Source organism: Gorilla gorilla, chromosome 15 (genome assembly GCF_029281585.2).
Source record: "Gorilla gorilla gorilla isolate KB3781 chromosome 15, NHGRI_mGorGor1-v2.1_pri, whole genome shotgun sequence".
Taxonomy (NCBI): domain Eukaryota; kingdom Metazoa; phylum Chordata; class Mammalia; order Primates; family Hominidae; genus Gorilla; species Gorilla gorilla.
The window spans coordinates 90,505,353-90,519,410 of NC_073239.2; the positions used below are offsets into that span (position 1 = coordinate 90,505,353).

The 14,058-nt window shown below is 39.2% G+C and overlaps 1 protein-coding gene and 1 pseudogene across 1 annotated transcript in view; one reads left to right on the plus strand and one right to left on the minus strand.

The window, feature by feature from the left end:
* The window catches only part of DNAL1 (dynein axonemal light chain 1), a 49,980-nt gene that overhangs the window by 2,836 nt on the left and 33,086 nt on the right, over positions 1–14,058 (plus strand). Inside the window, exons 2-4 of the mRNA XM_019009859.3 lie at positions 6,008–6,046; positions 10,003–10,112; positions 13,142–13,197. Of these exons, the coding sequence (XP_018865404.1) occupies positions 6,008–6,046; positions 10,003–10,112; positions 13,142–13,197 (205 nt within the window). The remainder of the gene's footprint in view (positions 1–6,007; positions 6,047–10,002; positions 10,113–13,141; positions 13,198–14,058) is intronic.
* On the minus strand, positions 10,718–10,811 carry LOC115930631 (uncharacterized; annotated as a pseudogene).

Consider the following 14,058-nt stretch of genomic DNA (forward strand, 5'->3'; position numbering starts at 1 on the left):
CCTCATTGGTTTCATGTTGAAAATATCTTCTCTCGGCCAGGAGAAGAATAATAAATATATATATATTAATTATTATAAATAATAATTATTATTCATAGTGGTGATTAGAAGTGATCCTTGATGTGCTTGAGATTTGTTTTTGTTTTTGTGTTTTTGAGACAGAGTCTCACTCTGTTGCCCAGGCTGGAGTGCAGTGGTGAAGTCTGGGCTCACTGCATCCTCCACCACCTGGGTTCAAGCAGTTCTCCTCGTCAGCCTCCCGAGTAGCTGGAATTACAGGCACCCGCCACCACGCCTGGCTAATTTTCATATTTTTAGTAGAGACGGGGGTCTCCCCATGTTGACCAGGCTGGTCTCGAACTCTTGACCTCATGATCTACCCAGCTCAGCCTCCCAAAGTGCTGGGATTACAGGCATGAGCCACCGTGCCCGGCTGATGTGTTTGACTTTTTTTTTTTTTTTTTGAGACGGAGTCTCGCTCTGTCGCCAGGGCTGGAGTGCAGTGGCGCGATCTCGGCTCACTGCAAGCTCCGCCTCCCGGGTTCACGCCATTCTCCTGCCTCAGCCTCCCGAGTAGCTGGGACTACAGGCGCCTGCCACCACGCCCGGCAAATTTTTTGTATTTTTAGTAGAGATGGGGTCTCACTGTGTTAGCCAGGATGGTCTCGATCTCCTGACCTCGTGATCCGCCCACCTCAGCCTCCCAAAGTGCTGGGATTACAGGCGTGAGCCACCGCGCCCGGGCTGTTTGAGATTTCTAAAGGGAATATATTTAATGTTACCTTCCTAGTTAGGCCCACTTTGACCATTTTATTTGAAACTAACATCCTCCACACACATTTACATACGTTCTGATACCCTTTACTCACCTCCAGTGTTTTCTTTTTCCTTAGTAATTGTTACCTTCTAATATACTATATAATTTTCTTATTGTATGCAGTTCTTCCTTGGTATTCATGTGGGATTGGTTCCAGGACTCCCTAGGATACTGAAATCTATGGACATTCAAGTCCCTTACATATAATGGTGTGGTATTTGCATATAACTTACACACATCCTCCTGTATACTTTAAATCATCTCTAGGTTACTTATACTATGCAATACATAGTATTTAATATGTATTTAAATAGTTGTTATACTGTATTTTTGTTTTGTTTTGTTTTGTTTTGAGATAGGGTCTAACTCTGTAGCCCAGGCTGGAGTATAGTAGCATAATCATGGCTTACTGCAACCTTGAACTCCTGGGCTCAAATAGTCCCCCTGCCTCAGCCTCCTGAGTACCTAGGACTACAGGTACATGCCACCTTGCCTGGCTAATTTTTTTATCTTTATTTTTTGTAGAGATGGGGTGTCACTATATTGTCTAGGCTAGTTTCAACTCTTGGCCTCAAGTGATCCTCTGACCTCAGCCTCCCAAAGTACTGGGATTATAGGCATGAGCCACTGCACCTGGCCATTGTTTTTACGATTTGTATTATTTTTTATTGTTGTTATTGTTACTTTTTAGTGGATTTTTTTCACGTTTTCTATCCTTGGTGGGTTGAATCTGCAGATGTGGAACCTGAGGATATGGAGGGCCAACTGTATATATTTTTATCATCTGCTCCTTCTAATAGATGTAAGCTCCATGAAGGCAGGAATCTCTGTTTTGTTCATTGATATACCTAAACACATAGAGGAATGCTTGGTAGATAATAGACAATTAATATTTGCTGAAATAAATGCATTTCTCCATCAAGTATGGTGTTTGTTATAGAGTTTTGTTATATAGCTTTTATCAAGGAATTTCCCTTTCTTTTTATTTATTTTTTATTTTATTTTTGGAGACGGGAGTCTTGCTATGGTGCCCAGGCTGTTCTCAAACTCCTGACCTCAAGAAATCCTCCCACCTCAGCCTCCAAAAGTCCTGGGATTACAGGTGTGAGCCACTGTGCCTGGCCAGGCAATTTCCCTTTAATTTTTAGCTGAGAGCTTTTATTTTATTTTTTAAAGAGCTGGGATCTTACTATGTTGCCTAGACTGGCCTTCAATTATGGGCTCCAGCAGTCCTTCTGCCTCAGCCTCCTGAGTAGCTGGGACTACAGGCATGTGTCACCAAACCCAGCTGCTGAGAGCTTTTAACATCAAATGTAGAACTTTATCAAGTACTTTTTCCATGCTTATTGAAATAAATGTGACTTTCCCCTCTAATCCATTAATTAGTTATATTTATAGATTCTTTTGTTGTGTTCCTTGTACTCTTGGGATAATCTATTCTTGATCATGGTTCAATAAACACCATTGGCTTTGACAATCTAATATTTTTTTTTCTGTTTCTTTTTCTTTTTGTAGAGATGGGGTCTTGCTGTGTTGTCCAGGCTGTTCTCAAACTCCTGGCCTCAAGTGATCCTCCAGCCTTGGCTTCCCATAGTGCTGGGATTGCAGGCATGAGCCACCATGTCCAGCTTGAAGATATAATATTGTATCTAGGATTTTCAAATCCATGTTGAAAAGTAAATTGGGCTCCTTATGTGGTTATGGCATCAAGGTTATACTAGCCTCTTAAAATAAGTTGGCAACTTTCCCTCTTTTTCTGGTTTCTGAAACAACTTGTTACAGGGAATACCCTTGAAAGCTTAGTAGAACTCAATTGTAAAAGTGTCTAGGCTTGGAGTATTGGGGGAGGAGGATAAGGGTAAATCTATCATTTTAATATTTTAAATAGTATTGGTCTATTCAAATTTTCTTGATTCTTATGACAGTTTTGACACTTTTATGTTTTTTATAGAAATGTATGCCTTGTCTAGGTTTTAAACCTTATTGCCATATGTTTGCTTACGATATTTATTTTTTATTTTGGAGACAGAGTCTTGCTCTGCTGCCCAGGCTGCAGTGCAATGGCGCAATCTCGGCTCATTGTAACCTCCACCTCCTGGATTTAAACAATTCTTCTGCCTCAGCCACCCAAGTAGCTGGAACTACAGGTGCACATCACCATGCCCAGCTAAGTTTTGTATTTTTAGTAGAGACGGGGTTTCACCATGTTGGCCAGCCTGGTCTCAAACTCCTGACCTCAAGTGATCTACCCGCCTCAGCCTCCCAAAATGCTAGGATTACAGGCGTGAGCCACTGTGCCCAGCCATATTTTATTTTTAAAATCTCTGTGTCTATAGTTATTTCTCTGTATTCTCTCTCTTTTTCTGTATATGTGTATGTGTGGTTTTTGTTTGTTTGTTTTTTGAGACAAGATCTTGCTTTGTCACCCAGGCTGAGTGCAGTGGCACCATTTAGGCTCATGCAGTCCTGACCTCCCGGGCTCTAGTGGTCCTCCCGCCTCAGCCCCTGCCCAGTTCCCCAGCCCCCCAGTAGCTGGAACTACAGGTGCCTTCCACTATGCCTGGCTAATATTTGTATTTTTTTGTAGAGACGGGGTCTTGCTTTGTTGTTCAGGTTATATACATTTTTTGAGACAGGGTCTTGCTCTGTTGCCCAGGATGGAGTGTAGTGGTGCAGTCTTGGCTCACTGCACCCTCTCTCCCTGGGTCAAATGATCTTCCCACCTCAGCCTCCAGAGTAGCTGGCACCAGAGTCATGTGCCACCACACCCAGTGCCACCATGGTCTAATTTTTTTTAATTTTTTGTAGAGACAAAGTCTCACTGCCTTGCCCAGCTGGTCTCGAACTCCTGGGCTCAAGCAGTCCTCCTACTTCAGCCTCCCAAAGCGCTGGGATTACAGGCATGAACCACCATGCCTGGCTCATTTTATATTTTCAATTTGTATTGCCTTCTTTTTTGCTCAATCAGGCTTGCCAGGGATTTAAGAACCAACTTTTAGTTTTGTTAATTATTTTATCCCCTCATTCTGTTTTTCATTGACTTTTTCCTTTGTATTTCCTTCTACCTTCTTTGGGTTTGTAATGATGTACTTTGCCAAATGTGTGAACACCTGTCTCATTTGTTTTCTATCTCTTATTTTTTGACAAATATATTTGAATCTGTAAGTTTCCTTCTTAGTATTATATTCCCCAAATTTTGACTTTTTTCTTTCATTATTTTATAATTTTCTTTTTAACCCAAGGGTTGCTTATTAGTATGTCTTTACTTTCTAGACATAATGGTATATATTTGTGAACAAAAATTCTCTCAAAAGGAAAATGGAGGGAAGAGACTTTATTTCAATGAACAGTTTGCATATGGCTAGATGCATCCTTAGGTATAGAAGGAAGGTGTGTTCCAGAGAACAAAGGGAGGGCTTGAGTTTTATAGCAAAAGTTCCTGCCCACCTTCTCAGTCAGGTCTGTTCATGCAAATAAAGGATTCAAACTCATTCAGTTCTGGTTTGTTGATACAGCTGGGCCTTGATTGGTTGAGTCAAGTGAGCTGATTGGTTGATTCAGGTGAGTTCTGATTGGTTGGTTCATATGAACTCTGGAAGTCCCAAAGTTGAACAGAGGTGTGTTTTGGGGGGGAACTCAGAGTATGCGTGTGACCTTTAGTAAGCAGATGGCTGTTTGGCTCTAATTAATTTGATTTAATCTAATTTAATTTTTTTAGAGACAGACTTGCCCTGTTGCCCAGGCTGGAACGTGGTGGTGCGATCATCCCTCACTGTAACCTCGAACTCTTGGGTCCAATCGATCATCCCACCTCAGCCTCCCAGATAGCTAGGACTATAGGCATGCACCACCATGCCAGGCTAATTTTTTTTTAGTTTTGTTTTGTAGAGATGGAGTCTCTCTATGTTGCCCAGGCTGGTATTGAACTCCTGACCTCAAGTGATCCTCCCACCTTGGCCTCCCAAAGTGCTGGGATTACAGATGTGAGACACTGTGCCTAGCTTAGGCCCTGTTTTAAATTTAGGCCCAGTTAACTACTCAGGATTCGTCTTGAAGAATTGATTCTTTCAGGTTCACATTTGTTCACATAGTTTAAAAACTTTTCTTTTGTTATTCTTTGGGGTTCTTTTTTAAAAAAAGAGCACCAGCAATAATTCATTAAGGATATCTTCCGTTGGGTACCTTTAGAGTTTTAAATATATTAAATTGAATCTAAGCTGCCATTAATTATAAGATGCAACATTATTTTATGTTTTACTAAGAAAAAAATGGTTTGAACTATGACAAATACTTTATTATCATTTAAAATTTTTATTTTGTACTTATTGATAGAGTTCTTTTAAATGTATGTAGACATACAGATTTTTATCCTATCCTTTATCCTCATCCTTTGCAAACATAAAAAGAAATATATGATATGAAATAAAGTGGTTAATATTTTTCTAAAATTTCACCACTGCCACCTACCCACAGCAATTGTAAATTGTTCCTGATTATAAGATGTATCCAAATTTCAATATTAAAATGTAAGAAAGATGTAGATCCTTAGAATCAATGAAATAAGATGTATTTTAATATCAAGTATTGAAAGCTGCATATTTTTTGTAAACCAAGTGGGAGGGAAGTGTATGGGTGTTACATAATGATTTCCTTATTTTTTCTCAGAGATATTTAAATCATTTTGATTTCAGGAAATTAAAATGTCCTCTTTGCATATAAAGTCTCAAAGAAAGAAATCATTTTAATGGTAGAAGCCAAGGCTAACAGTTATTGCTTGAAAAGTTAATCAACAAATTATACCAATAAAGACAAATTGGGGCTGGGCACGGTGGCTCACGCCTGTAATCCCAGCACTTTAGGAGGCCAAGGGAGGCAGATCATGAGGTCAAGGAGTTCGAGACCACCCTGGCCAACACAGTGAAACCCCATCTCTACTAAAAATACAAAAAATTAGCTGGGAGTGGTGGCACACACCTGTAGTCCCAGCTACTTGGGAGACTGAGGCAGGAGAATCGCTTGAACCCAGGAGGCAGAGGTTGTGGTGAGCGGAGATCATGCCATTGCACTCCAGCCTGGGTGACAGAGCAAGATTCTGTCTCAAAATAAATACATACATACATACATACATACATACATACATACATACATACAACTTTGTTTTTTCTTTTCTTTCTTTCTTTTTTTTTAAAGGCGAAAGCAACAACAATCAAAGAAGCCTTAGCGAGATGGGTGAGTACATGAGTTTTTCCTTCTTTTAGAAACTGTACAAGGAAAAATTTTGGATAGTTATTCAAATCTAGCTATTTAATACAAAGGATCCTTTTGGTATTGGAACTATTCAGCTATCTTGTCTATGGTGGTGGATGCATGAACTTACACAGATGATAAAATTGTGTAAAACTTAATACACACATACACACAGTCATACATGCACATGAGCACAAGCAAACTTGGGAAAATCTGAATAAAATCAGTGGATTGTATCAATAGCAATACCATAGTTATATTATACTGTAGTCATAAAATGTTACCCTTGGGGGAACTGGACAAACTTTAAATATCATAATAAAAATTTCAATTTAAAAAATCTGACCACTGGAAGATTTAAATATGGAAAGGCCAATTTTACCTATTGCTATAAAATTGCTGGAATTTCTGTGTTAGTACATTTTCTTTTTCTTTTCTTTTTTTTTTTTTTGAGACGGAGTTTCGCTCTTGTCGCCCAGGCTGGAGTGCAGTGGTGTGACCTCGGCTCACTGCAACCTCCACCTCCCGGGTTCAAGTGATTCTCCTGCCTCAGCCTCCCGAGTAGCTGGATTACAGGCACGCGCCACAACGCCCGGCTAATTTTTTTTGTATTTTTAGTAGAGATGGGGTTTCATCGTGTTGGTCAGGCTGGTCTCCAACTCCTGACCTCATGTGATCCGCCTGCCTCAGCCTCCCAAAGTGCTGGGATTACAGGAGTGAACCACCGCGCCCGGCCTACATTTTCTTTTTCAACTGTTATCATCACTAAGCTACATACCATTTTCATATGCTGGAGTCATATGAGTTGTGGATTATCTAGGCTTTAGAAGGTGGTTTTAGCCTCGTGGAGGTTAGTACAGAGGCAATCATTGTGGACAATGTAAATCATGCATAGACAACTGAAAAAAACCCTGAATACTCAAGCAGCAATACTAGAAAGGAAACTACATTGTAAAAGACATGCATTATATATAAATTATATTTTCAGTATTATATAACATTCTATAAAGTTTGAACAGTTATAATTCAGCATTATAGACAGAATTTCTATAGAGTACAAAGATGGTTCCTGAATTTCTGTGCCCATAAACTTATTTGTCTATGTTGTCAGTAGTTTTTTTGCATCACTTCTCGGCCTTTTGGCTAAGATCTAGTGTAGTTTTTTTGCATAATAATGTACCTTTTGCTTCTGTAAGTAGACTTTGAATAAAAAGGCTTTCAGAAGCTTTGGTGTCTGAGGAAAATAGACAAAAGTCGATAAAATAATGAAATGCTTGAATTCTTGTTTTAGTGCTTATAAATTTCTCATTTACTTTAAATGTATTTTATAATTTATTTCTGTTTTGTTAAATATTTAATGAAAAATCTTAAGGAAAAAAAGCATATGAAGTAGACTTAGTACCAGATTTCATTTTCCTTGAATTGGATTTTGAGATTTTATTTTACTTACAATAACTAGTGTTTTTTTTGTTTTGGCTGGTAGAGTCTATTTCTAGATTACAATATGGCCATACATTTTTGACTTTTTTTTTTTTTTTTTTTGAGACAGTGTCTCGCTCTGTTACCCAGGCTGGAGTGCAGTGGCACAATCATAGCTCACTGCAGCCTCAGTGTCCTAGGCTCAAACACCTGAGTAGCTGGGACTACAGGTGTGCATCATCACCACACCTGGCTAATTTGTTGTTGTTGCTGTTGTTGTAGAGACAGAGTCTCATTATGTTGCCCAGGTTGGTCTTGAACTCCTGAGCTCAAGTGACCCTCTTGCCTCAGCCTCCCATGGTGCTGGGATTACAGGCATGAGCCACTGTGCCTGGCCCATGCATTTTTGACTTTAAGATTATTCAAAGACATCAATCTCACTTTTTCATTGATTTACCCAACATTTATTGAGGATCTACTAGATGTCAATTTCTCCTCCTCTAACCTACAAATATATGTCATAAAAATAAGCACTGAGTGAATGTGTATTAGATCTTTTTACAACTGATTGTATATTTTCTATCATTATTATTATTTTAATATATTTTATTTTTCTTTTAATTTAATTCTGTGAAAGTATAGACGGGGTCTCACTATATTGCCCAGGCTGGTCTCAAACTCCTGAGCTCAAGTGATCCTCCCTGCTCAGCCTCCCAAAGTGCTAGGATTATAGGCATGAGCCATTGTGCCCGGCCTATTTTCTATTATTGACATGTGGTGATTTAAGTTTTTTAAAGGAGTTTTGTGTGTCTTACACTGCAGTAGGTTATACAAAACATAGGAAAACAAAGGAAATGGCTCCTGAGCTTCTAGTTTTGTTTCGTTAATTCGTTTGTTTTTCTGGGGACAGGGTCTCTGTTCCTCCAGGCTGAAGTGCAGTGAGCTCAAGTGATCCTCCCACCTCAGCCTCCACCTCCCAAGTAGGTGGACCACAGTCATGTGCCACCACATCTAGCTGATTTTTAAATTATTTATAGAAATGAGGTCTTGCTATGTTGCTCAGGCTGGTTTCCAACTCTTGGGCTCAAGCAGTCCTCCTGCTTTGGCCTCCCAGATTGCTGGTATTACAGGCATGAGCCACTGTGCCTGTTTGTCATTTTACCATTGTGTTGAGTTCCTGCGCCAGATGAATAGTTTGCAAATATTTTCTCCCATTCAACAGGTTTTCTCCTCACTCTGTTTATTGTTTCCTCTGCTGTGCAGAAGTTTTATTTTTACATTTTGAGATGGAGTCTCGTTCTGTTGCCCAGGCTGGAGTACAATGGCACGATCTCAGCTCACTGCAACCTCTGCCTCCCGGGTTCAAGCAATTCTCCTGCCTCAGCCTCCCACGTAGCTGGGATTACAGGCACGTGCCACCACACCAGGCTACTTTTTTTGTATTTTTAGTAGAGGCAGTGTTTCACCATGTCAGCCAGGCTGGTCTTAAACTCCTGACCTCAGGTGATCCACCCGCCTCGGCCTCCCGAAGTGCTGGGATTACAGGCGTGCACCACTACGCCTGCCCAGAAGCTTTTTAGTTTTAGTTCCATTGTTTATTTTTGTTTTTGTTGCCTGTGCTTTTGAGGTCTTAGCCGTAAAATCTTCTCCTAGACCAATGTCCTGAAGTGTTTTCCCTGTATTTTCTTCCAGTGGCTTTATAGTTTTGAGTCTTACCTTTAAGTCTTTAATTCATCATGGTTGATTTTTGCATATGGTGAGAGAAAGGGGTCCAGTTTCATTCGTCTGCATTTGGATATCCAATTTTTCCAGCACCATTTATTGAAGAGGGTATCCTTTTCCCAATGTATTTTCTTGGTGCCTTTGTCAAAAATCAGTTGGCTGTAAATACATGGACTTATTTCTGGATTCTCCATTCCATTCTATTGGTCTGTGTATCTGCTTTTATACCAATACCGTGCTGTTTGGGTTGTGTTCGCCTTATAATATATCTTGAAATCAGGTAGTGTGATAACATCCAATTTTGTTCTTTTTGCTCAGGATTGTTTTGGCTATTTGTGTTCTTTTTTGGTTCCATATAAATTTTAGGATTTTTTTCTATTTTGTGAAAAATGACATTGGTATTTTGATAGGAATTACATTGAATCTGTAGCCTGCATTGGGAAGTATGGTCATTTTAATTATATTAATTGTTCTGATCCATGAATATGAGATATCTTTGCATTTGTTTGTGTCATTTTCAAATTTTAAATACCACAAAAATAAAAGTTTTTTTATTTTCTCCTCATTTTCATTTGGTAGGGACCTAATAGTTATCTGATTCAGCCGCATATAAATCTGATTATCAGGGTGAGTAGGTAAATGTTTTCAATAAGTTAATGGTAAAGAATTATTAAACAGTTTGCTAAATTCTAGCAATTGTCTTGAAATAAACATGGAAAAGCCTTAGGAAATTCTGGCCTCTTTTGGTTCCACATTGCAATCATGGGTTATTTCTTCCAAATGTATTTTTCTCATAGGAAGAGAAAACTGGCCAGAGGCCATCTGAAGCCAAAGAGATAAAACTTTATGCCCAGATTCCCCCTATAGAGAAGATGGATGCATCCTTGTCCATGCTTGCTAATTGCGAGTAAGTTCTCTTTTCATCCTTCCAGTATTGCTGTTAGGTTTCCCTTTCTTTTCTTAAACACACAAAGTAGGAAAATATGTTTGTTTTCTGTGGTCTTCATTTATTTTTTGTTTGCTTAGTGTAATTCTCTCTTTGGCAAGGTCAAACATGAAAAATGACTGCTTTATAGGATTATTAATAGAAAATATTGAACAGTATAGTACAATTTTTTTTTTTTTTTTGAGATGGGGTCTGGCTCTGTCACCCAGGCTGGAGTGCAATGGCACGATCTCGGCTCACTGCAACCTACGCCTCCCGGGTTCGAGCAATTCTCCTGCCTCAGCCTCCCGGGTAGCTGAGACTACAAGGCACATGCCACCACGCCCAGCAATTTTTTTGTATTTTTAGTAGAGATAGGGTTTCACCATGTTAGCCAGGATGATCTTGATCTCCTGACATTGTGATCCGCCCACCTCGGCCTCCCAAAGTGCTGAGATTACCAGCATGAGCCACCACGCCCAGCCAAACAGTACAATATTTTTAGTACAGTTTTTATAATGAGTTTGAAAATATACATCTCCTAGTCTTTTGGGAGAAGCTAAATAACACAATAAACTATATATTTTTTAAATATGGAATGCGTCATGATTGTATGTCATCCTTGTGCAGGGGCCATGCTAATCTATCGTTCCAGTTTAGTACATGGCTGCTGAAGTGAGCACCACAATAAACTATGACACTTATGAAATCTACTACTTTCTCTTGTAAAATTATCCACAAAGTCAAAACTGTATTTTCTTACTACATGCCTAAGAGATACCCCTTAAAAAAAAAAGTTTAAAATTATAAAAAACACATTGTAAAACATCTGGAAAATATAAGCAGCACAAAGAAAAGGAATTAACATCAACCAAAATCACAGCACCGTGTGAGAACCAGTGCTAGCATTTTTGTAGAGCCTTCTAACTTTTAAAAACAAATTCTAATTGGGATCAAATTATACTTTATTTTTTTGAGAAACTCTTTGTCACCCAGGCTGCAGTGCAGTGCTGTGATCTTGGCTCATTGGAACCTCTGCCTCCTGGGTTCAAGCAATTCTCCTGCCTCAGCCTCCCAAGTAGCTGGGACTACAGGCACTTGCCACCACACCCATCTAATTTTTTTTGTATTTTTAGTAGAGATGGGGTTTCACCATGTTGGCCAGGCTGGTCTCGAACTCCTGACCTCAAGTGATCCACCCACCTTGGCCTCCCAAAGTGCTGGGACTACAGGCATGAGCCATTGTGCCTGGCCTACTTATTTTGTAATCCTATATCCTGTGACTTTAAATATCAGATCTATAGTAGTTTCTTTTAATTTATTTTCTCAACACATGTATTTTAGCAGGATTCTGTGGCTAATTTGAGGCAATTATACCACGTTGCCTTGAAACCATGTTTTTAGGCTACAAGTGTGTCTCATCAGGGCTATAGTATACCATAGAATCACTGGGTTTTTTTCTGATTTCTTCACCCTGTGTTTGTCTAAGTGTGATCCCTTGATCATCTGCACTTTATACAGGAGATCAGCCCCATCCCAAATTTATAGAAACAGAATATTTGCTGATGAAACCTAGGAATCTGCATTTACAGTAAGCAACTTGGGTAATTCTAGGACACATATTTGTGAACCCATGCATTAGACTAATATCCATCTGTGGGATCAAAGGGGAGAGCAAACATATTTAGCTTTTGTACACAGCTTGTTCTTTGTGATGAGAACACAGTGTGTCACATAAAAATCCACCACCACATGCTTTTTTGGCATCAGGCATGATTTCAAAGTGGTCACATATCTTTTTATCATAAAGCCGTCTCAAAGGCAAACAAATTTGAGAAGGTTTTAAACCTCATACTAAAGCACCTTGTATATCACCTCGAGTCAACCTGTTCATATTTTGCTGACAATTTATTTGTGGTAGCTGCCTTAACAAGAATTAAAGAATTATTTCCCAACCATATTCCTAGATTTAAAGGCACTCCATTATTCACTGGGAGTTCTCAGGAGTGGGGGATGACTAGAAAATATACAGATTTGCCCAGTCATTTACCTGACTCGCACACTCATAATCCCAGCTACTTGGGTGGCGGAGGCATGAAAATCGCTGGAACCTGGGAGGCGGAGGTCGCAGTGAACTGAGATCATGCCACTGCACTCCAGCCTGGGCCACAGAGCGAGACTCTGTCTAAAAAAAAAAAAAAAATATTGTTCTGCTAGATGGTTTTTAAACTATGTATCATAGACATCTTCCCAAGTCGGTATCTATAGCCCAATCTCCTTTGTTTTAGTGGCAGCTTAGTATTTCACTATCTGTTCCTAAGTTAACAGGTGTTTATAGATTTTTTCAATTTTTCTGCTATTCCAGTAATACATATAATCTAGTTCATATATCTTTTGGCATTTATATTAATATTTCAGTAGGATGTATTTCTAGAAGTGAAAAACTTGGTCAAGAAATGTATGCATTAAAAAATTTCATAATACCAGGGCCAGGTGTGGTGGCTCACACCTCTAATCCTAGCACTTTGGGAGGCCGAAGCAAGTGGATCACTTGAGGTCAGGAGTTCAAGACCAGCTTGGCCAACATGGTGAAACCCTGTCTCCACTGAAAATACAAAAATTAGCCAGGCATGGTAGCAGGCACCTGTAATCCCAGCTACTTGGGTCGCTGAGGCAGGAGAATTGCTTGAACCGGGGAGGTGGAAGTTGCAGTGAACTGAAATGGTGCCACTGCACTCCAGCTTGGGTGACAGAGTGAGACTCTGTCTTAAGAAGAAAAAAAAATTGTTAATACCATATTGCCCTCAAGAAGATTTTTTCAAATTTTTAATGAGTGTTAAACTTAGGTAATCAGAGAAAAACAATGATTTCAAAATGAAGTAATAAATGCTATGATTGAGTGGGGAAAATATTACTTAAATATTATCTTTTATGGGCACTAGTGTTAAGGAATAATTTCCGATTTACCATTTACATTTCTCACATTAAATTTTTTCTTTGTTCTTTTAAAGGAAGCTTTCACTGTCTACAAACTGCATTGAAAAAATTGCCAACCTGAATGGCTTAAGTAAGTGATTCACAGTAACAGATGGTTCATGGATTTCCTAGTTATTTTAATAAACATTCCGGAGACAATATGTAATTCCAGAAGCTGGCACCTGTTTTAGCCATACTTGTTGTCAGATAATAGAATACATAAACTATGTCTTAAGTTTGATTATCCAAAGAAAAGTAGAGATAGCATGAGCTCTGAACGTTTTAAAGACGTTTAAAAGCTTTTATAGAGTTAGAATTGAGATGTCTTAAATAGAATATCAGATTTTTAATTGTGTATTTCTTTGTTCAGATTTGTATTGTCTGTATTTCAAACTTGTTATATTTAAATTTTAATTCATCATCCCTGTTTTTCCTGTGCTCCTTATCCTCGTTAATGACATTGCCTCCCTCCCAGTTGCCAAGGCCTCTGACTCTGTATTAGTTTCCTACGGCTGCTGTAACTTGATGGCTTAAAATGATGGATATATATTCTCTTATGGTTTTGGAGACCAGAAGTCTGAAATCAGTTTCATCTGGTGAAAATCAAGCCATGCTCCCTCTGGAGGCTGGAGGAGAATCTTTTTCTAGCCTCTTCCAGCTTCTGGTGGCTGCTGCATTCCTTGGCTTGTGACTCATCACTCCGGTCTCTGCCAGTAGTCACACTGGCTTCTCCTTCTGTGTCAAATCTCTGTCTGCCTCCCTCTTATGAGGATACATGTGATTGCATTAGGGCACACCCTGATCTTGAGGATAATCTCCCTATCTCTCAAGATCCTTAATCGTATCTGCAAAGTACTTTTTTTTTTTTTTTTTTGCCGTATAAGGTAACATTCACAGGTTCCAGGCATTAGAATGTAGGTATCTTTGGGGGAGCCATTGTTTAGCCTACCAC